At 33.4% G+C, this 25,145-nt stretch overlaps 1 protein-coding gene across 1 annotated transcript; it reads right to left on the bottom strand.

Annotated features, from left to right (window-relative positions):
- Window positions 1-57: 57 nt before the first annotated feature.
- LOC120341300 (uncharacterized) lies at window positions 58-23,362 on the bottom strand. The gene is made up of 40 exons (XM_078120081.1): window positions 23,339-23,362; window positions 22,791-22,848; window positions 22,379-22,531; window positions 21,892-22,005; window positions 21,456-21,569; window positions 21,053-21,166; window positions 20,661-20,774; window positions 20,062-20,175; window positions 19,471-19,584; window positions 16,481-16,594; window positions 15,882-15,995; window positions 15,304-15,417; window positions 14,730-14,843; window positions 14,369-14,482; window positions 14,007-14,120; window positions 13,753-13,866; window positions 13,076-13,189; window positions 12,827-12,940; window positions 12,603-12,716; window positions 12,057-12,170; window positions 11,657-11,770; window positions 11,200-11,313; window positions 10,752-10,865; window positions 10,031-10,144; window positions 9,510-9,623; window positions 8,939-9,052; window positions 8,560-8,673; window positions 6,926-7,039; window positions 6,518-6,634; window positions 6,084-6,197; window positions 5,543-5,656; window positions 4,946-5,059; window positions 4,731-4,844; window positions 4,314-4,427; window positions 3,964-4,077; window positions 3,582-3,695; window positions 3,399-3,512; window positions 3,200-3,313; window positions 2,861-2,950; window positions 58-1,907 (listed from the first exon to the last, which is right to left on the bottom strand). The coding sequence occupies exons 1-40, from the start codon at window positions 23,360-23,362 to the stop codon at window positions 1,795-1,797; spliced, it is 4,431 nt and encodes a 1,476-aa protein (XP_077976207.1). The 3' UTR covers window positions 58-1,794.
- Window positions 23,363-25,145: the final 1,783 nt, after the last annotated feature.

The following is a 25,145-nucleotide window of genomic DNA, read 5'->3' as shown; positions in this document are numbered from 1 at the left end:
GGGATGAGGATCATGATTGATTGATTGCAATGCCATGGTTGGTTTGTGACGCAATAATGACACAACGCCGAGTTAGCCTACTTCAATTGACACAAATGAAGTTGAGTCGTATGTTTGATATTCGATCTGCTTTTAACAGTGAGGAATAGTAATAGTTTTAATAGTAATTCTGTGAGCCTAAGAATACTATGTTATTTATATTCAAACTGATCTGTTCAAATTATCGCTTTGTTGACAAAGCTTTAAACTTATCAATATCTATCTATAATTTTATATCCATGTTAGCTATGTACTCTCCATTATCTGCATCTGCACTGTGTAACAAAAACAACTTAAAACGTGTTGAACTTTAATGCACTACGATCACAGCACTGATAAAAACGGTTAGTAGTGCGAAAAAGATAAAAGGTACAGATTAGCACAATACAATTATGAAATTGCCAACATAATAGCAAAAACAAAATGTGTCTGTGTATTGTAATAGGATCTTTGAAATTACCGCGTTACCGGTAGCGTTACATCGACTCGTTAACTGAATGAATTCTGCAAATTAATTGAGGGTGTAATTGTATCTGTATATACATAATACACTCATGTATTATAAGTTCATTTTGGTATTCTCGGCATTACATTTATGGTGACAATAGAAATCATGTATTTGATGGTGCATGTTGAACTTGTACCTATAATAATAGATAATATGAGAAAGAAAAATTATTAATATCACAATCTTGTTCGTGAAAATGCAATGGTGAAACCATGGAATAATCTCAACAATTTGTGATAACAAAATAGTGGTATTGGTCGGTGCAAAATTGTGAGACGGCTTTATTCTTTAGGACACAAATTTGTGTCAATGATAAAACACAAAATAAGACTAAACAAAAATATATTTGAAGGACTATAAACCCAAAGTTTCTGAAGCATTATCTTTTTATCTTCTGTCATTATGGGGCTGTTTTTTTTAATATATATTCTAGTTTTAAATTTGATGGGTGAAATAGTATGATACTAGCAGATAATTGATGGTGGAAATCTAGGTAGTATGCCCCAATTTTAGCATTTTAACCTTGAAATATTTTTTGAAACTAAGTAGCTTATGTTCAAAATGGGTTTAAAAATATATATAGGCGTGTGCTTCAGGTATCCTGACACACATAATGTTAGGTGCCATATTGATATTTGTGAGGGATATCAGTAACTCGTAAGAGTTTAGAACACTCATTAATTTAAGATCTGATAATTACAAAAAATACGATTTTCCTAAAACCTTGAAATCTAACATAAACTAATTTGGTTTAATTGCGGCGTTGTAGGCTTAGAATATTTTTTAAGTACTTAGTTATTATCATATTAAAATTCAGCATTGTATATTATTGAGAAAACATATTTCTTCCCATGCTCAAATTAAGATACGTTGACTTTCAAGGCAATACTTTTGTACCGATCGTTCATGAACTTGGGAACATGTATTGAAATGAAATTATTGATGAACTATGTAATCTCAAACCTGGAACACTTACACATAATGATTTACACACAAAACTAAAATAGACAAAATGACTATAATGGTACACGTTTTATGCATAGTGTTGCTACAGTGAAATAAACTCGTAGTATTATCTAGCAGTTGACTTAGCGTGGTCACGGTTAGAAAATTACATTTTGGCGACTTGACAAAAATTACTACAAAAAACTAGCAGTAAAATACTAGAAGTGCAATCTAAAATAGAAAAAGGGTGTTCTAAAAACATTTGCATGTGGTGGATTGAACCACATAAAACTAAGTGTGAACTAAAATATTATTTTAGAAAGAAAAAACTGCAGTGCACAGAGTACTGTGATCTGCAGCAAGAACGTCTCCGGTCGGTTAGCACTTCCAGTTGTTGTTGATATCGGATCTGAATCTGGAAACAATAAAATGTGATAGATTCTTACATTTGCTTTATTGGACACGAAATGAACCTATAGATCGTTTTGGTGTTATGTTGATGTTGTTAGAATTCTCTTTCTTGTTCTTGTTTTAACAAAAAATCGTTTTTCTCTTTGACCAATTTCTTTAAAATTTTCAACGAGAAAGATTGTTCTTGTCGCTAGAAAGTTATTACTTTTATTTATTTCAAAAATTTCTGTGGGATCCATAAGATTCGTTTTTTTAGTGCGATGACGTCATCAAAATTTAAAATCGCGCACCTTAAGGCGGTTCTGCGTTCGCGATTATCGCTAACTGAAATATACTGTAAACGATTAAATACTACTTCGTCTTGGTTTTCGTGCCTTACATTAGTCGTACTTACTACCTTATTACTTGGTTTTGGCTTCCCTGTCCATATATTTGAACATTGCTCTCTTGTTATGCTTACAATATGTTACAAGCAATCAGTTTAAAGAAGGTACATCGATGAATCGCATTACGTTGTTCGTAAACGTGGCGCGATGACCTAGTGATGGTTAAAGCGCTGGACTTGGTTACATTGACACAAACGGTTAAAATTTAGAATTCAAACCCCATACCAACCAACTCACTCAGGGTGTAATAAATTGGTCAGGCAATGACGGAGCGGAAAGATTCGGTTCGTGCCTTGTTGGGATTGAAAGATAAAAAAAAATAAGCGAGCATACTTCTATGCGTTTCCAATCAAGGTGTGCATTTTGTAGAATAGATTACCAAGCACTACTGCAATAAGTAACGTATTGTTACAAGTTTACATGTCTAGAAACCGGTGATTATAATGACCAATTTATTATTGTTTCAATACTGTGCATGTCCGTAAAATTTTGCGCGAAAAACTTGATTACTGTTGACATTGGGGTGAAAGTATGACATTTCGGAGGAAAATATTCGAGTAAATATTTTTACCTTTTTCAGATTTCTCCGTTGTGGTTGTCGTTGTAATGATTTTTGGAGAAGTTTGTATTGTGGTTAATTGAACTGGCGTAGTAGTAATTTCTGAAAAAATAATACAATTGGAGTTAAAATTATGGAACCGACATACATGTACTGCGAGTGCTAGTTCGAACTTTCTGAAGAGATAAATCAATAACATTTGATGATAAGAAATTTTGAGTTTGCGTTTTCACAACTTAGGGTTTTTAAAGTAAAGCTAATTCGTTCTGCAAACGGCTAAATGCATTCATAACTCAACTTATCGTTACGTTCAAAACTAGGGTTACAAAAACGAAACGACATGTTTTAAACCTTGTTCACAGTAGGGTCCTTCATAACCAGCTGTACAATTACATGTGAAAGATCCCAAACCGTCTATACAAATTCCTCCGTTTTGACAAGGACTCAGAATGCAGTCGTCAATGTCTAAACCAAAACAGTTAGTAGTAAGTTTGTGGTATCAAGTTATTTTGTGTCAAAGTTGATTCAACTCTTTGAGCTGAACACTTACTTTGGTCGCAATTCATTCCTGTATATCCAAATCCACAACTACATGTGTACGAATTGATACCATCGCTACAATTACCGCCATTTTCGCATGGATTTGGAGAACAATCATCAAAGTCTGGGGGAAACAAATATGCTCATAATATGATAATATCGTTTAAATTTCACCATATATACAATATCTTACCTTCATCACACAATGCTCCGATAAAACCGGGAACACAACTGCACGAAAATGAGTTCACTTGATCTGTACAGATTCCACCATTGAGGCACGGATTCGGGGAACAGTCGTTAATGTCTTAATAATAAAAACCTAACGTTATATAATGATCAAATAATATACGGCACTACTGAGGGGCGTCTATTTATTCTGGCAACGATTACAAATAATATAATTCTCGTTAAAGGGGAAAGCATTATAAGAACTCACAAACGTATCATTTTCAATGGAAAAACGAGGCTGATAGCAGAATTTTAGTTTGCGAAATGTTGTACAATCTATTTATTGTTTAACGGAATGTATAGAATTTGAATTCCTATGCACATTGTCTTTCATGCAAACAAACCTTGCTCGCAATTCGTTCCGTTGTAACCAGTCATACAGGTGCAAGTGTAAGAGTTAATGCCATCAGTACAACTTCCTCCATTCTGGCAAGGATTCGGATAACAGTCATTAATATCTAAATCGAATACACACGTATGCAAATAATCACCACGAGATGAGATTTGATAAGGTACATGCTTCATGTAATTTCACTTCAATTATTTTAGGATGAAACTGTTCTTCGTTTAGGTTGAACAGTGGATAGATGAGAGAAATAAAAACTAACTGGGAGAAGGAGGCATAATAAATTTTCCGATGGATTAGAAAGTTTTCCATCTGTTGAAGGTCATTAAAATAAAACCTTGCATTTACCTTGTTCGCAGCATGATCCATTGAAACCTGGTAAGCAACCGCACGAGAACGAACCAACTTGATCGGTACAAATTCCACCATTTTGACACGGATTTGGATTGCAATCGTCAATATCTTAAGAAATTTGATTGATATTTTGTAAAATACTCAGAAATACGAATTATTCATAATTTTTTTGTATTAACGTAATATACGATTTACGTTTTTTGTGAAACGGTTATTTCTACTACTCTCTATTTTATGATGGCGTCGTTTATTTTATATATCACATAATGAACAAACTCAATAAAGATGTATGTTGCATGGTACTGGTCTCGCAACATCAATACAATTGTCACCAAGCATATTTTGAATAAATAAGTAGGCTTTCTAGATTTCTACATATTTAAATTATAAAAATTACAATATATATTGCACCTTCATCACATGTTGATCCGTTGAAACCTGGTTTGCAACCACAGGAAAATGAATCCACTTTATCGGTACAAATTCCACCATTCTGACACGGATTCGGTGAGCAATCATCAATATCTGATAAGTTATCATTAATGTGAAAAAAACAAAGTATACTGTCCAGGAAAGGTATTAATAGCGTTGGTATTTTAAAAATACTAATATACAATTCAACTAACCATTTTCGCATAACGTTCCGTCGTAACCAGACATACAATCACATGAATACGAGTTAACTCCATCTGTGCATGTTCCGCCATTTTTGCAGGGATTTGGTAAACAATCGTTAACATCTATAAAAAAATATCTTATGATAAAAGCATTCATTATCGTATCATATCATGATAGAAAATATAGAGGCCCATTATCACTGCAAAAATTTTGCCACTACACGAAATTATATATATATAGTATTTATCTTCTATTTGTTCTAAAAACATCTTTAGCTGTTGTACGGATTATATAAGTAAAATATATACTAATATATTAAAATGACTAGATATACAATTATTTTGCAAATTACAAAAAAGAACAAATGTTTAACTTATCGTGCGATTGAATTATACAGATTGTCGGTATCATAAAGTGGAAAATTATAAATCAATTAGGCCTATCTTTTTTACTTCTTATTAAATCATTGAAGCATGATAGAAATATATTTTACTCAGTCGGGCTGCGATCTACTTGGATTTTAAATTTCTCTGCTATACAACAAGTTTATACCGTTATTCATGTTGAAATATTGTATACAAATATATTTTTACACAATATTTTACCTTGGTCGCACAGTGATCCATTGAATCCAGGCTTGCAACTACACGAAAACGAATTTACTTCATCGATGCAAATTCCACCATTTTTGCAGGGATTCGGTGAACAGTCATCAATATCTATAAGCAAATAAGATATCGCAAAATTTAAAACAAATTTAGGAACGTGAAGCCGTTCCTACACAACTTCATTGCGGTTAAGAACAGACTTGACCAAACTCACCAATTTCGCATGATTCTCCTGCGTAGCCAGGCATGCAGTCACATGAATACGAGTTGACTCCATCTTTGCAAGTTCCACCATTCAAGCAAGTATTTGGTGAACAATCATTCACATCTGTGAATATGGTGTTTGATTGGTCACGACTATTTAAAGACTTTGAAACTGACTGAATTGTGGAGTAGGACACAGTTCCATAATTGATTCATATAAAACACTTATTCTCCTGGTGTTAAAATCGTTTTTTAATATCCCAATTCTCAGTAATATAGTTCAGTGACATTTCTAACGGTTTTATTGCAATCACTACATTAATAAAAAGTTCACCTCCATCGCAAAGCGCTCCAATAAAACCTGGAAGACAGGAACATGAAAATGAATTGACTTCATCTGAGCAATTTCCCCTATTCTGACATGGATTTGGAGAACAATCATCAATGTCTGAATAATTTATAAGTCGTGATGAAAAAAAAAGGTGCTCCAAAATAAAAAATATATGCATGGAATATTAAAGAATACAAAAAAGTGAGAACCTCGAAATTGTGTTGAATAAAATTTACTGCAACTTGAGACAATGAATGTTGACAAGCACTTGTAATTGAATCAATAAGAATAAAGTTATACACGATGAACATCAGTACTGTTATCATTATCAAAAAGGCAAAATTTATATAATTTTGTCACTTGAGCTCCATGTTTTGTCACTAATATCAATATCAGCCAATTTGCTGTTTCATTGAATGTTTTCAAAACAATTTTACCATTTTGGCATGTTGTTCCATTGTATCCGGGAAGACAGCTGCAAGTAAACGAATTCACACCATCCTTACATACTCCGCCATTTTGACAGGGATTATTCGGATAACAATCGTCAATATCTTTCAAAACAATAAAGAAATGAAAACAATAATGAATGGACAATTGTATCTGATAATTGCATTATCAATTTGATATAACAGACCAAAATATTACATATGTCATTCGACTGTGCTACGTTGTATTTCGAATTGTTTACATATTTATTTATTCATGTCATGTCTCAGGTAGTAAATTTATCTAGTGATACCTTACCAGAACCATATTAAATACAAAGAACTAGAAATTCATTCCAAATATTTGACAGACAGCAAACATTCTGTTCTATGTTGGAAATGCAATCATCAACTTACCTTCTTCGCAATACAACCCACTATATCCAGAAACACAGCCACAAGTGAATGAGCCTACTTGGTCAGTGCAGACTCCATTATTTTGACAGGGATTCGGCGAACAATCATCAATATCTGTTATAGAAAAAGATAAATAAGAACACAAAATGGACTGAATGTATGTGTAGTTGTTGTTGGTGGAACCAGGCTCGAACCTGAATATTTAAGCCAACTCTATCCAGGTTTTGTTATTTTTAATATTTATTTTTGTCCCTAATGCATGCTCAAATCCTGAGTTGGTATTTCAATGCTTTAGTTCAGGGGTCGGCAACCTTTTGAACTTGGCGTGCCAGTTTATGAATAATGAGCACCTTCGCGTGCCAACATTTTCATGTGTATGCTATGCATAGCCAACTACCTGAATTGAATAGTAAGCGGATGAGAAACAAATTCATTTCATTGGATAACGTACATGGAAACTAGCTTACGTGAGATTACGGCGTACGGCATTCATATGGCTAGTCCCCAAACTCGTAATAGAACTGAAATAAGGAAAATTGGAATAATATTATGCCCTAACCCAAACCTGGTACTTATTCTACGTTCCGGTGTCCGCTATCTTGGTGCACATACTACCGAGCGGCTTTATTCCATCGTTTTTTATAGGAATACATGTAGCGCACGGTGAAATGATGAAAATCGTCAAGGCGCGCAGTCAGGATTTCCGAAAGGGGGGGGTTTCAAATTTCAAAACCAAAAATTTCCATTTCCTTATGAAACAGTCGCCGCGATTACGCGCTCTTGAAAAAGACTTTTTCAGCGTATACCAACTTTTCTGTCCAGTAAAATATTCATTTCATGACAGCTACGAAAATCTAAAACTTTTTTCTATATCGATATAATTTTGTGTCCAACGTAACTCGCGTTTACGTCTTCTTTTGAGTCAAAATATGAACATTATTAGTCTGAAAATACCACTCAATCTTTTGATGTAAAAATATGAGATAAACATGCCTAATTGTATTTAGTTTCGACTGATTGTATCCCAGCGCCATTGTACCTCTCAGCGCATTCCTATTCTGGGCAAAAATAAAGTAATTATTATCGTTGTCATGGAATAATTGTTGTGATTCAGGGAGAATAAACACCAACTAAAACTGTTTACGGCCTAAATAACACGTCACGCTGATGAAAACAATCAGGAATTTTAGCAAAAAGCAATCGCACGCAATTTTGGGTACAGATTTCGGCCTCTCGTCGATTGCAGTTAAATATTGCATGTTTTTTCAATGAATTTGTCGATTTGTTATTTTTTGTTCAATTGCAGAATGTTTGTCGCTCTACGAAAATAAATATCTGAATATGGTTCAAATCGCTTGGCGTGCCACTAGAAATCCTCTCGCGTGCCACAATTGGCACGCGTGCCAGGGGTTGCCGACCCCTGCTTTAGTTAGTTTTCGTGACATGCCTTTGTCGACCACTCATGAATTTTTTTATCACTATTGACACAATGATAAAATGGATGAAGCAGCAATGAAGATGGTATATAAAGATGTTTGTAAAATAACATGGCTATATGATCACAGCGTATAGTCGTATAAAGTACCGAGTATGATATTTATAACTATAAATGTTAATGGTTTAATTCATTCTACCTTCGTCGCAAGTTGTTCCATTGAATCCAGCCACACATGAACAAGTAAATGAATCAACTCCATCGGTGCAGGTCGCACCGTTTTTACACGGATTTGGAACGCAATCATCAATATCTAAAATCAAATGGTGATTATTATCAGTGGTAATACATATAACAAACAAAATTCAAAATTAAACGCGATATATCGATATTGCAAATTTTTTCTTCAAGCGGTAGAGATTTTTCTATTTCCGTACATTTCAGAGATCATATTTTGGTCGGTAGTATACTTTGTTTTTTAAAATGAACAATGGTTTATCCACATCTAGATTAAATTATTGCCAAGTAGCTAAGAAATTAGTAAAACTATTTGCTGTAAATACGCTAGCCAGTTTTACCTTTGTCGCACATAGTTCCATTATATCCCTCTTCACAATTGCATGTAAAGCCACCTACATGGTCGTTACACGTCGCCCCATTTTGGCAAGGATTAGGAGAACAGTCATCTATATCTAAATGTCAAAATTTAAAAATAAAATTGTAATCTCACTAATCAAACTCCCAACGCTACTGCATATAGACAAAGTTATTATCTCTATGAAAAGATAACTTTCGTCTTCGTTCGAAAATTGCCTTTCAGTATACCCTAGGCTTGATATGCTATACGATTGCATTATTGCCGCTTTTATTGAAGTCTCTATGCGATTCTTAGTTATTTTAATTTATTACATGAAATATGATTTAATACCGAACTAATAATCATCGTTTGCGATGTGATGATAAGTACAACAAATTAAGGATCCAGAATACTAATGTGTGAAATAAATCGATTACTGATCGCAGAAGCATAGCTTGGCTTGAAATGTGAGATCGACTAATGAATCTTTCTTGATCTCTTTCTAATCTACTCCTAATTATATATATATATATGTTTTTAATCAAACTATTAGAGAGCTGCGATCGAAATACCTTGTTCGCAGGTTTCTCCAGAATATCCTTCTAAGCATGAGCACGTAAACGAATCAACACCATCTGTACAATTTGCTCCATTCTTACAAGGATTTGGTGAACAGTCGTTTATATCTAAACACAATTTGCAAGTTTGTTAAAATTGAAAAGATTTCTACGACTTTTGCTTTTCAATGTCAAATCAATTCGGCCTATAGTCTACCCAATTTATTAGAACTTTGTCGATTCGATATAACATTTGAATCCTATTTTTTGATGTGCGATTTCGCGACTCTGTGTCCAATGCGTTAACCGCTTGCTTGGTGAGTAAGGTAATATATTATAATTAAGACCCAATTCTTTGCTTTAACGATGAAAGGCTATATATGTTTATCAAACTTACAAATAAGCACTGTCTGGTCAGTGAAAAATGAGATATAAACGATATTGAAAGAATGGACTAAAAGTTATAGTTCGAAATTCTACTGTCATGTAGATGGTTTACTGTTTGTTACTGTATTTCTTATATTGATGATATTTACCCTGGCTGCACAAAACGCCGGTATAACCGGCACTGCAGTTGCATGAAAATGAACCTATTTGATCATTACACAATCCGCCGTTCTTGCAAGGGTTTGTGGCGCAGTCGTCAACATCTGAATAAAATTTCAATAGATCACATTTAACCTTTTAAATTGATCTTCAGGTTACTTTTTTGATCATAAAATAAATTTAGATTTCGAGTTTACATATGCAATTGAGAAGTTTATAACTGAACAAAATGGATGTTTGTTTGTACTTCGACGTGGATATACCTTTTTACTAACGTTTAGCACTCGTCCGAATGCAATTTTCGATTATATCAAATGAGATGATCTATATATATATATTACGGTGACCGTACATTTGAACCCACGTACATTTGAACCCATGTGTATATCCGCGGGTTCAATCTATATGCGGGTGCTAAAACCATGGGTTAGGGTTAGTATGGGTTCAAATATTCGTAAAACAAAAAAAATTTCCATAGGTGCAATAGTATACAGGTGCAAATTTCATGGGTTCAAATGTACATGGGTTCAAATGTAATGGAACCATATATTACAAATCCTATACGGACAGTCAGTCGTTACTGCTCAACTGTGAAAGTTTCTAATGGTACGAAATTAGTACATAGAAAATAAAAACATTACTGAACATTTAAATCTACACTATTTTGTACATTACATATAAATACATCTTGAATTACTATATGTCTACGACCTGCTGTACACAAAGTTCCGTTGTAGCCATCAATACAACTGCATGTAAATGAATTAATTCCGTCAGTGCAGGTACCGCCGTTCTGACAAGGATTTGGTGAACAATCGTTAATGTCTAAAATAGAACAACACATTTTTAGTTTGGGCAATAAGTGTTGCATACAAATTAGATAAATCGTAGAGATTTATACGGTTACATATTGTAATTCTTTACGAACAAACACATTTCCATGTAAATGTTTAATTAATTATATATATGTGACATATATATAAGGTTAGTTATCTTGTGGTGGGCACGACTAGATTTTATATAAAACAATGTCTTAAGATTGAGAGATAGAAATGTTTCTTTATTCAGTTCAAACTCAAACTAGCATAACCAAAATATGCGAAACGCATGAGAGGTATTTTTTAAAGCTTTAACCCTGGCAATAGTTTATAATTCATACTTTCATCACATAAAGTGCCAGTGTATCCAGTTGAACAATCACAAATAAAGTTGTTCACTCCATCTTCACATGACGCTCCATTTTGGCACGGGTTTGGGCTGCAGTCATCGATGTCTAAAACACATTTTAGAACATCATGTTAAAGTTGATACAAGAGAATTTATATTGCATTAGAGACTGCTGTAAGATTGGAACTTAATTTTGATGTAAAAGCTATGCATTAATGAATATAAAAAGTAGATGGCATAATATAGATTATAGAGTGCCAAACTTGATACATAACATACAGGATTGACAATACGTACAACTGGCTGAAAATAAAATTTAAAAAACTTTTATGTTCTCATAGGAAAGGAGATAAAGAAATGTGATGATAGAAAATGATAAACCAACCCAAATATATAAGTCTGTTCAGAACTTGAAAAAAAAAAAATATATATAGAAAATTAATTATTACCGTTTTCGCAATTTGCCCCATCAAATCCGAGCGCGCAATCGCATGTGTAAGAATTAATTTCATCTGTGCAAGAACCTCCATTCTGACATGGGTTTGGTAAACAATCATCAATATCTGAATAAACGTAATTAGATTGTAATAAAAATATCATACATGATTCCACTGAAATGGTTCCATTACATTTGAACCCACGTACATTTGAACCCATGACAATTGCACCTGTATGCTATTGCACCTATGGAATTTTTTTTGTTTTCCGGATAGTTGAACTCATACTAACCCTAACCCATGGATTTTAGCACCCGCATATAGATTGAACCCGTGGATATAAACATGGGTTCAAATGTACGTGGGTTCAAATGTACGGTCACTCACTGGAATATTATATAAAATTTCATACTTTGGTCACAAGTCATTCCATTGTATCCTGGTATGCAAGAACATGAAAAAGTGTCGACTCCGTCAGTACAATTCCCCTCATTCTGACATGGGTTTGGAGAACAATTGTCAATGTCTGCACAGTATAAAATCATCAAATAAATAATTAAACATGAACCAAAAACAGTATGCTATTGCCAATTTTATACGTATTTTTTTCAGTTTGAACCATGAGAAATGTAAATGCAGGCTATATAAAATCACCAAAAACTATTATTTATTGCTCTTTTTGTATTTTTGTAACATTTTGTCTGACCGAGGTCGCTTTTCTTGTTATAGTTGAAATATACTTGAAATAAAATGAAGAACTCTGCCATGGGGAGACGTTTTTGTTTTATTTGTGTGCAGCAAGACTCTTGAATCAAAAAGAATGGTCATCTTTATGCTTGTTGTACTTGTAGCATCGTTGCATTGTACGCATACGGATCTACTTTCACAAAAGCTTAGAGAAAGGGACGGGTAGCTAGTCTCGCATAACCCCAGCTAATAATTATATGTTTTGTACTACCTTCTTCGCAATTCACTCCCGAATATCCAGCGACACATGTACAGGTGAACGTATTCACTCCATCGAAGCATTCTCCGCCATTTTGACATGGATTAGGATTGCAGTCGTTAATATCTGAATAAATTATTTCGAATCATTCGTCATATGTATATGTTGCTAGTTTACTCCCATTTTGGAATATATAAGCTGATCAATGAGTAATTAAAAACAATATTGTGCATTACCTTCTTCACATGTTTCTCCAGTGTAACCTTCATTACATTCACAACTGAATGAGTCAACGTCATCAACACAATTTCCATCATTCTGACAGGGATTCGGAGAGCAATCGTCTATATCTTAAAACATAAAAGAATAAATAATGTGGATGTATATGAGATAGATCCGAGAGCACTATAATACTTGTTGCAAAACTAAATATAGAATCAGTTAGTGCTTCTTTCATGAATGTTAAAATGCTATTTTTCTCGTACCTTCTTGACAGGTGCCTCCAGAATATCCAGCTTGACAAGTGCAAGTGAAGCTATTGATTCCATCTTGACAAGTTCCTTCATTTGTACACGGATTTGGAGAACAGTCATCAATATCTATGCCGAAATAAGCATAAAAAAGTGAATTAATCAGAAAATAAATGTATCTAGATTGCTTTGTTGTATTATATTGCTGTGAGTATAGAATCGTAGCACACTGATCTAAAGTTTGATATTCAAGTCCACTATTCAGTGTTTATGAAGACAATATTTCTCAAAAGCGAATATTTTTGAAAATAACGTTTTGGGGAAAGAGATGCATAGTATAGTATAGTGCACTGCATTGGTGTACTTATACCAAGTTTGTGAGTAACTTTGTTGAGAATTTGTGCAGTTGTCTTTTTACTAAATGTATCATTCTGTAATTAAAAACATTCATACAAATTGAAGAAATGAAAAAGGATATGTCAAGAATGAATAAAACTGTGGATATACATGCTACTAATAGATAAGTATCAATATGCTTAATCGGTGGGTCTTGTAAGTTGGAATTTTTCCTTGTGTAATAAAGATGTTAAAACGCACCATCAATGATAGCAGTTAAGTGGTACAGATATTCGTTCAATTTTAAGCAAAATTAAAACTTTGATATTATTCACCAATTAATAATGTGAGCTTACTCTGATCGCAGTTGATGCCTGAATATCCAGCAAGGCAGGAACAATTATAGGAATCGACTCCATCCAAGCAAGTAGCGCCATTTGTACAAGGGTTGGGTAAACAGTCATCAATATCTAGAAAATCAATATGATTTCTATTCATACAATTTACATAAACAATGAGTTATGACTTATTTACTGTCATCATTGGTATTTGGTATTATGGCTATAACTAAGAAAAATTATTAGTCGCGTAGATGGATGTCAAGAATTACCTGTTTCGCAAGATGGGCCAGAATATCCGGATACACAAGAACATGTATAACTATTGATTCCGTCGGTGCACGTTCCGTCATTCTTACAAGGGTTTGGCACACAATCGTCGATATCTAAATCCAATGTAATTTATTTGTTCTTTCTTTTAATGCTGTTTGTACATTTCATTTTCCACTAAATGTTGAGTTTACTCGATACTATAAACTTATATTCTTCATGTGTGTTTGTGTTAGGGAACGTTGGCAAATATAAACCTAATGAAATACCTCACGTTTATCTCAACAGAGTTAACATTAAAGAAAAAATTGACTGTGGAGAAATGCAAAAAATTTTTATTCAAAAAATAACATATATATCATACTTTGAGCACAGTCAACTCCGGAATATCCGACATCACATGAACAGTTATAGCTATCAATTCCATCAGAGCAAGAACCACCATTCTGGCAAGGATTTGGTGAGCAATCATCAATATCTAAATAGGATTCATATTGATGACCGATTAAAGATGCATTGCAGAACCCTTTCAGAATACGCATCACGTATTCAATAACAGATAAATAAACTTCAACACAATGAATACCAAAATGTGCCCGGGTTAGATTTTGGCAATAAAAGTCTTTTAATATTAATCTTAGTGCTGGAAGTCCTATAAAAAGAATCGTTCGTTTGAAAAATTTAAAAATTATTAGAATCCATATTTCACAGCCCGAATAATATACCTGTTTCACACGTTGAGCCCGTATAACCAGATGCACAAGAACATGTATAATCATTGACTCCATCAGTGCACGAACCACCATTTTGACAAGGGTTTGGAGAGCAATCATTAATATCTGAAAACCAAATTCACAGAAAGTTATCAATTGAAGTAAATTTAATAAGGTTACTTGGCTTGGGCAGCAATCATCAACATCTAACTGAAGAATCGTCATTCTGTCGCATTTAACTTTTACAGATTTAAAAACTAGATATCTTAATATTTTACCACGGACGTGTATATGCTCCAGTTGGTACTAACCTTTTCATGCCACTGAAATATCTATGCGAGTTTTAAAAAAGAAAAAGTGAAACGGCGGAAGATGTTAAGGTTCGGGTGTTCGCAGATACCTCTCTCTTGTTACGGAGGTGGAAATGCATGTCTTAGTAATGGTTAATGAATCGCATCATTCGAATAATACTGCGATGGAAGTATCGTCTGTCATGTACTAAACTATCAGCTTGTACTGGCCAATGTACAAATAAACCGTATGATTAATGGGGAAATTATGCTGAGACCGATTGAAGCCACCATACCTGTTTCACACGTTAAGCCCGTATAACCAGATGCACAAGAACATGTATAATCATTGACTCCATCAGTGCACGAACCACCATTTAGACAAGGGTTTGGAGAACAATCATCAATATCTGGAAGCCAAATTCACACAAAAGTTGTCAATTAAGTAAATTTAATAAAGTAACATGTTCGGGCAGAAATTATCAATATCTAAAGAATCGTCACTCCGTCGCATTTAGTACAGATTTAAAATTTAAGATATATCTCAATATTTTACCACGGACGTATGTATACGTTATTTGGCAAGAACCTTTGAATGCCACGGGAGTATCTATGTGTATTTTAAAAAAGAAAAAGTGAAACGGCAGAAGAAGTTCAAGTTCAGGTGTTCGCCTATTCTTCCTCCTATGTTACAGAAGTGGAAGAGCATGTCTTAGGAATGGTTAATGAATCGCCTCATTCGAATAATACTGCGATGGGAGTAGCCTCTGCCATGAACTAAAATATAAACTATCAGCTTGTACTAGCCAATGTACATATTAACTGTATATTTAATAAGAATGAAATATGCTGAGACCGATTGAAGCCACCATACCTGTTTCACACGTTAAGCCCGTAAAACCAGATGCACAAGAACATGTATAATCATTGACTCCATCAGTGCACGAACCACCATTTAGACAAGGGTTTGGAGAACAATCATCAATATCTGAAAACCAAATTCACACTTTTTCGCATAAAAATATAGCAATTAAAGTAAATTTAATAAGGTAATAGGTTTGGCCAGCAATCATCAATATCTAAAGAATCGTCACTCCGTCACATTTATCATAGATATAAAATTTAAGATATATCTCAATATTTTACCACATTAGGTGTCACGGACGTACGAATACGTTATTTGGCACTAATCTTTTTATGCACCTGAAATATCTATGCGAGTTTTAGAAAAGAAAAAGTAAAACGGCAAAAGATGTTAAGGTTCGGGTGTTCGCATATTCCTCTCCCATGTTACGGAGGTGGAAGGGCATATCTTAGGAATGGTCAATGAATCAAATGATTCGAATAATACTGCGATGGAAGTATCGTCTGTCATGTACTAAACTAAACTATCAGCTTGTACACCCCAATGTACAGATTAACCTTATGGTTAATGGGAAAAAATTATGCTGAGACCGATTGAAGCCATCATACCTGTTTCACACGTTGAGCCCGTATAACCAGATGCACAAGAACATGTATAATCATTGACTCCATCAGTGCACGAACCACCATTTAGACAAGGGTTTGGGGAGCAATCATCAATATCTGAAAGCCAAATTCACACAAAAGTTAGCAATTAAGTAAATTTAATAAGGTAATATGTTTGGGCAGAAATTATCAATATCTAAAGCAGGGGTCGGCAACCTTTTGTCGCTCGCGGGCCAATATTAAGGTTGCAAGTCATTGGCGGGCCTCACATATTTTTAGGGATGGGACGAGTCCGGCATTACAAAGATTCGACGAATCCGAGTAATAGGTCAAGGACTCGAATCGAATCTGCCGAGTCCGTGACGTCATAATGGAATAGCACAAAAACGTGTTTTAGACCAGGGGTGTCAAACTCGTGGGCGTTCCAGGGCCGCATTGCATTTTCGGAATTGTGAAAAGAGCCACAAACAGTTTTTGATATGTTTTGATAATGTATACTTGAAGGCGTTGAAGCATATTTTTAGATAGGTGTAGTTTGTGACATATATTGGGATGTAATCAAACAGTTGAATGAAGTTGTTATTTTCTTAAATTTTAAATGCCATTTACATATTAGTTTTTGCATTTCACTATTATTGCAATTTACTGTAGTTATTACAAAAAATCATAAATTTTCATGTACAACTACCAAAAAAATATTTTTGAACAAATGAAACATTTGATAAGAAAACAATAATACTTAAACTAAAAATGACTTAATTTAAATATATAGACCTAAAATATACAAAAATACTACAGACAATGTTTTTTTATTACATATGTCCTTACTAATATCAGGCTGAAATGATTTTACATTACCGACTCTAATTAACGAGGTCACGTGATCATCGGTTCATTTGGATCGTTGAGAATATTTGATTAGGTTCAGTAGGCCTAATGCAAAAATATTATGTTTATTATTTCATGTATAGATGTGTGCATGTGCCTTAGAATTTTGAGAAATGCAGAGTTATTGCAACTCCCATTTTTTTTTTCAAAAATGCCATCTTCTTCATGTACTTTGCGTTTTATTTAATCCCTGAAGTGTTTCACAATTATTCTTTTGCTAGCTTTGAGGTGTATCCATAATCGGTCCAAATTGAAAACAAAAAAAATTCAATTTTCCAAATTACTTTTAGCAACTTCACTTCGAAAGATGTAAAAAAACGTATTAAATTTAGAAAAAAAAAACTCACAAAACAACACAATTATTGTTGAGTGTTTGCGGGCCGCATTGGAAGTTCTCTGGGGCCGCAAGTTTGACACCCCTGTTTTAGACCATGCTACAGCATCGTGCGCTCACAAACATACGTCGTAGCTCATATTTTTTGCCTAATGGTTCCGCAGATAGCTGTTGAGTCATTTTAAATATATATTTTTTCTCTTTTTAGGCGGCCATAATACAAACGTAAACGTGGTCAATGTGCGCCTTGGCTGTGAACTGGATTTCCAGCCCACCTTGCGTCAATTCTGGGCAGCTATTCAGAAATTCTTACATGTCAACATGAACAATAAAAAGCGTTCGACTACAATGCTTTCCCATAATTCCAAATATTTCTAGCCGTAAATTTACTATGTCATGTGCGCATATGGTAGAGAAATACCACTCGTCGTCAATACAATGTAGTACATCTACTTGCAATTTAGTAGTTCATGTAAACGTTCTAAAACTCTCCATCCTTTCCATTGCCTTTTTAGCGAAAGGATTCCACGCAATAAACTCGATTTAAAAGAGGTATTGATGAGATTCCCTATTGGGTAGATCCAGAACATGTTTCATTTTTACGCAAATCAAAAACTCAAAAATATTGCAATACCACATATTTTATTGTGTACCACATGTATACCAAAAAGAATAGATAGTTTGAAGGCGACTGGCGCAACATCATTGCTATGAGCGATCAATAATTTTCAACTATCATTATATTATCTGGATATCTGTCGTCGTTTTATTAGGAGTGTTTATATTGCACACGAAGGATATTGTTACAGATCTAACCTTGAATTTTACTAGTTAAGGTATGTAGTGGGATTTATAGAGGCAAAAGTACAAACATAGGCGTAAATTAGTAAAAACAGAATTGAATATGGACTCGGTAAAAACGACGTGGACTCGAAATCGAATCCGATTCCAAAAAATGCCTGGATTCGACTCGAATCCGAGTCCGGATCCGAATCCCGGCCCATCCCTATATATTTTTAGAAAGTTGAAAAACCGAACGGATGGTACTTTTTATAATAAAAATAAAGCAGTGATACATCTATCGAATAGAATATAGATTTATTTTTTCATTGCATCTCATAAAATTCCATTTGAATATTTTCAGCGCCATTGAACCCCTTGCACTTAGCATCAACTTTTCTGCGTTTTGTTGCCATTTGCCTAATTATAATTAAATTATATGCTCATTAAACGAGTAATTGTGAAATATATAATTGTTAGGTTATAATGTAATTTAGTCTAAAGAATATATTCGTCAAAACGAATGTTTTGTTACTATAATTTAGTGAAGCGTCGCGGGCCGGATTATAGTGCTCCGCGGGCCTGATCGGGCCGTAGGTTGCCGACCCCTGATCTAAAGAATCGTCACTCCGACGCATTTAGTACAGATTTAAAATTTAAGATATATTTCAATATTTTACCACGGACGTATATATACGGTATTTGGCACAAACCTTTGAATGCCACGGGGATATCTATGTGTATTTTAAAAAAGAAAAAATGAAACGGCAGAAGAATTTCAAGTTCAGGTGTTCGCCTATTCTTGCTCCTATGTTACAGAAGTGGAAAGGCATGTCTTAGGAATGATTAATGAATCGCCTCCTTCGAATAATACTGCGATAGGAGTAGCCTCTGCCATGTTCTAAACTATCAGCTTGTACTGGCCAATGTACATATTACCTGTATAATTAATAAGAAGAAATTATGCTGAGACCGTTTGAAGTCATCCTACCTGTTTCACACGTTAAGCCCGTATAACCAGATGCACAAGAACATGTATAATCATTGACTCCGTCAGCGCATGAACCACCATTTTGACAAGGATTCGGAGTGCAATCATCAATATCTGAAAACCAAATTCACATTTTTTCGCAATAAAAATAGCAATTATATACAGTAAATTTAATAAGGTAATAAGTTTGGCCAGCAATCATCAATATCTAACAAATCGTCACTCCGTCACATTTATTATAAATATAAATTTAAGATATATCTCAATATTTTACCACATTCAGTGTCACGGACGTACATACGTTATTTGGCACCTACCTTCCAATGCTACGGGAATATCAATGTGTAATTTAAAAAGGAAAAGGTGAAACAGCAGAAGATGTTCAAGTTCAGTTGTTCGCATATTCCTCTCTTTGGTACGGAGGTGGAAATGCATGTCTTAGTAATGGTTAATGAATCGCATCATTTGAATAATACTGCGATGGAAGGATTGTCCGTCATGTACTAAACTATCAGCTTGTATTGGCCAATGTACAAATAAACCGTAAGATTAATGGGGAAATAATGCTCAGACCAATTGAAGCCACCATACCTGTTTCACACGTTAAGCCCGTATAACCAGATACACAAGAACATGAATAATCATTGACTCCGTCAGCGCATGAACCACCATTTTGACAAGGATTCGGAGTGCAATCATCAATATCTGAAAACCAAATTCACATTTTTGCGCACTAAAAATAGCAATTACAGTAAATTTATTAAGGTAATATGTTTGGGCAGCAATTATCAATATCTAAAACATCGCCACTCCGTCGCATTTATTACTGATTGAAATTCAAGGTATCGCAATATTTTAACAGCATTAATTAAGATGATTAAGCTGTTGTTGAATGCGGTTGGAACACATCAAAATTATTGTTCTCATTTTCATATGCACGTGTTGTTGAAACACACAGATATATTTTTTAATAGGGCTACGACTGGTGTTAATTTTAAAGATTGTATCAGAATCTCGAAATCATAATAGCGTATCGATTGCAGAATATATTCTATGTAAACAAGATCTAATATTAGAATTACGACACATCTCTGTTAAAATATTCATTAAAAATGTTTAAAAAATATCCACATAAAGTGAAAGATAAACTGCAGTTGACGTACGATAAATATTAAATAAATAGATCTTACTTTCATTACAATTGTTTCCAGTGTATCCGGCAACACATGTGCAAGTATACATGTTGACTCCATCCACACATGAACCTCCATTCTGACAAGGATTCAGTAAACAATCGTCAATATCTGAAGATAAAGACTTGAAATATTGCAATGAAAAACTTATATACACGCTAAAGTTGATGTAACTTTTACATTAAAAGAAATGCTATAAAGACATATGGAAAAAAAAGTTGCCACAGAGAATAACCTGAAAATAGAAAGCTTATGAAATTATAACCACAAAATAGGTTATAAAATGGGTTTGAAACATAGGAAAGTATTCAGTGTTCGGTCACAAGATATGGAATAACTCGTGTATGTACATGCTCTTACATGCTGCCAATTCAAAACCCAAAGCATACCTGTTTCACATGTTAAGCCTGTATAACCAGATGCACAAGAACATGTATAATCATTGATTCCATCAGTGCATGAACCACCATTCTGACAAGGGTTCGGAGTGCAATCATCAATGTCTGAAACCAAATGCTTACTCAATTAGACGATAATAATGACAATCGATTTCAGTTATAGCGGAAACAAGTTTGTTTATACATTTGACATATATCATCAATATGTAGGCTTTTCTTACGTCTAATTCGTACTTCTTCAATATAAACACGCGAATTGAAGCATTTAATAACACACCAGCAAGTTTTCGAATTGATATGGCAGTTTGGTTGACATGAAGTTGGAACTTCAAAGTGAAATAACATGAATTGCCTTAATTTTCATGCAACATCGATAGAACTTAATAATATTTACTTGTTTCACAAGTTGTTCCAGTATATCCTGTCCCACATGTGCAAGAATACATATTTACTCCATCTTCACACATTCCTGCATTTTGGCATGGGTTTGGGCTGCATTCGTCGATATCTATATAGTGTAATGAATGTATGAATCCATTTTTATTTACTTTATTAACTTATTTTTTCGTTTTTTGAAGTTTATATCACAGTAATATGCACTTTTATAAACAAACAGTGGCAACGTTATCCTTCCCCTGTATCTACAACTCTTTATCCTATCTCTACCTGAGCTAACGAGAATCAAAAACTGACCGAAGCCGGGTAAAACGTTAGGAGTAGACTGCCCGAATTTCACACAATAGCTTGTGCAATTTCAATTTATAATAGGTAGATTTGGTAATATTTTATTTGTGATAAAACCTTGGCAAATAATAACTACTTTCTAATACCTGTTTCACATGATGGGCCTGTGTAACCCGGTACACAATCACATGTATAACTATTAACTTGATCATGACATGTCCCACCATTCTGGCAGGGGTTTGACGCGCAGTCATTAATATCTAAAAATAATAAACAGGCAAGAGATAACGATTCTGCTGAGCCACAATAGTAAAAATTATCTGGAGAATGTAAATCAGGATGATAAAACTTCAGTCTACTTTCGTAATAGAAACGCAGTTTCAGTTAACGTTATGATAGTCGCTAAATATTTTCAGTATCGCCCGGTAAAAGACGATATATTATTAGAGACATTGATAAACAACCAACAGCAACAATAATATAAACAATATATATGTTTATTTACCTCGTTTACAAAAAATGTTCAATGCCAATGTTCGGCAATATTCAAAAATAATACGCAATATTGTGTATAGTGTAGAAACTCTGATAATTTTATATATCTTTTTTTAAATAAATATTTAATTCACTTACTTGTATCACATTTCGATCCAGTATACCCTGCTTTACATTGACAATATGCATCATCTTCATTTTTGCATTCGCAAGTTCCGCCATTTTTACAATGAAGGTCATCGCAATCTAAAAATGTTCGTGAATGTTCGTATCTTACTCTGGGATTCCATGCTAGATAAATAAAGTTTACCTCAAAAGCCAAATCAGTATATGACTAGTAAAAGACTGCAACCGAGTTTAGAAAGGTTTAGAAGCAATATATTATTGTAGTAATGAATTGTGTACTCGGTGTAGAGTATCCTTATTGAATGCAGTAATTTGACCATTGAAACGTTTGCGAATATTATGCATATATATAGGCTATTTAATATTCTTTATACATGCGTAAAAAATTTGAAACATTTTTACTATAAAATTTTAATGAACATACCGCAGTCATCATCACCCAATGACACATGGCTAATCGCAAGTAGGGTGAAGACCAAAATCTGAGAAATAAAAATGCATGTTTATGTATTTTTCCTTGTTTTATTTTCAACCCACCAGCGCCAACAGAAAGAAAAAAATCATTCGACAACAATTTGTCAAAACGATTCAAATTGTGTCTAAAAATATAAACAAATGTGCAAAAAGTACACAATATTGCAGATCTATTTGATGAAATTGATGTAAAAAAGTAAACAAGGACAATTGCTTCGAAATTAACGATTCTTTGAACGATGAATGCGAATTGCATGATGTACACTTTATAAAAAAAATCATAAAACTTTGTTTCCCAAATCCTGGCTATGTTGACACAACTTACAATCGAATTATGTCTAATGTCGGTGAGAGGATCTGAGTACAATACACAGTAAATCCGTATAAGAATTTTTTATTTTACTATATTATACCTTTAAAATATATTCACAGAATTTCGTATTACTACTGATTATATATGACGTCTCAAACAGCAATAAAACAATGCAATAACCTTACCACGATTCCGGTTTTTAGATCCATCGCGTCGGTAGTATTATATCGGAATAACATCGAGACAAAATGTGATTTCCTTTTTATTATCATCATCATTTTTTAGATTTTTTCACTCAGCTATATATTTAAAACTCGGGTCTTTAACCGAAGTAAACTTTTTCTTACTTGATAGCCTTATATAAAACATTTTAGTTTTATCATGAAATATTATTTACAATGTGTTTTTGGTTAGGAAAAAATAGACATGTTTTTCACACTCATAAATCAAAAACTCATTAGATGAGATATTTTGGATTATTTGTATTTATACTTTTACAGATGCGTCAATTACACGTAGTTTTAATTGGAAATTGCCACACCTAGTTATATTAAGGTTAGGTTGCAAGTTTTACGTAAGGTGAGGATTAAGCAAATTAAAGAGAGATACCGTGATAACTTTCATAACGTATAGGTACATTGATGGCAAAAAGATGACGATGTTAATTTTAGATGCAAGATTACTTGCACGCTGCCTAGAATTACTCGTTTTTTTTCAACGAAACGATGGTGAATTTGCGTTCCTCAATCAAGTTTTAATCACGTTCCAAACATGTAAAATATTATACCAATAGTCATTTTAAAATTTTTGAATCGAGGCAATTCCTGTGGAATATATTTACGGCTATATGGAAAACGTTCAAAAATGTTTTTATTTAAAGTCTGTATAAAATTTACAACTTCTACTTTTTTATGCCAAAAGTGGGTTTTCTGTGTTTTACTCGTAGTAAGAAAGTCTAATTTAAGATTTTGATATATTGATTACTGAGTCAAAAGTATAATATATATGGACCTCTATCGCAGAGTTTTAATTTGATATATCTCTTGATTAATTATTCTTTTAGGTAATATTATAGTCGTTAGAGAGTTTTCGTGCAAATAAAATGGAAGCAATATAAGTTACTCTCAGGCTATTTAAAATATTGGTGACGTCAATATACGAATTAAAGGTATTTATCTTATACCTAATTCACTATGAAAAAGTTTACCAAATCTTGTGCATCTCATAGTAATTCTACTAACCAGGTCAATATCGTTATTGTATCTTCAAATGCACAGAAAATGGTTAAATTTGTATTATAAATATTAAATGTGTATGTATTTGTATTATACGTAAGATTTTTATTATGTGATCAAGTTAAATATTGAAGTCTCATCTATTTTATATCTTGTCTAATAGCACAAAATGGATGTCGTATATTGGATCAGCAATAATTTGTTGGAGAAAAATTACCGAAAATATTTGCATGTTACGTATTACCTACTTTTTCTATTTAATTAGTGATGAAAACAGAAATTCAAGTTCAATTAAATCGTTTTCAATTTCAAATACAAAAAAAAAGTTTCGACAAACAAGGCGTGATTTATAATAAGTAGTCGATACCAATACTACTTTCAACATTTGATAGGTCATGAGAGTATTTATTTTTATTTATTATTTTTGTGACCGGTGAAAAAATATTAACGACAACTATATATTTACATCTCTATAGGAGAGTGGAAGAAAAATTATTTTATTTCATTTCATCTCAATGTACAACAAGAAAAAAGCTTTCATTATATGAAATTTTCAGAATCTTGTACATCTGTTAATTTTATAAACACTTACTCACAAACAAAATTAATTTCAAGATTTGTTGAAATATTGTATATATTTATATATGAATCACACACACAAATTTAATTTCAGATAGTTGTTGATTAATTGTGCTTTTTAGAATATAATATGTAGTTTATAACTTTCGCCAAGTCGGGATGAAATTGATATATATAT

The sequence above is a fragment of the Styela clava genome, chromosome 14 (assembly GCF_964204865.1).
Source record: "Styela clava chromosome 14, kaStyClav1.hap1.2, whole genome shotgun sequence".
NCBI lineage: Eukaryota > Metazoa > Chordata > Ascidiacea > Stolidobranchia > Styelidae > Styela > Styela clava.
The sequence above is the reverse complement of the archived record's forward strand: the minus strand, read 5'-3'. Positions and strand labels throughout refer to the sequence as shown.

Excerpts from the sequence above, each read along its gene's own strand:
- LOC120341300 (XM_078120081.1), bottom strand. The coding sequence starts at position 23,362 with ATGGATCTAAAAACCGGAATCGTG. Across the intron at positions 21,570-21,891 it reads AGGCCCATCATGTGAAACAG|ATATCGACGAATGCAGCCCA; the intron begins GTATTAGAAAGT and ends TACACTATATAG. Across the intron at positions 13,867-14,006 it reads TGGCCCATCTTGCGAAACAG|ATATTGATGACTGTTTACCC; the intron begins GTAATTCTTGAC and ends TTGATTTTCTAG.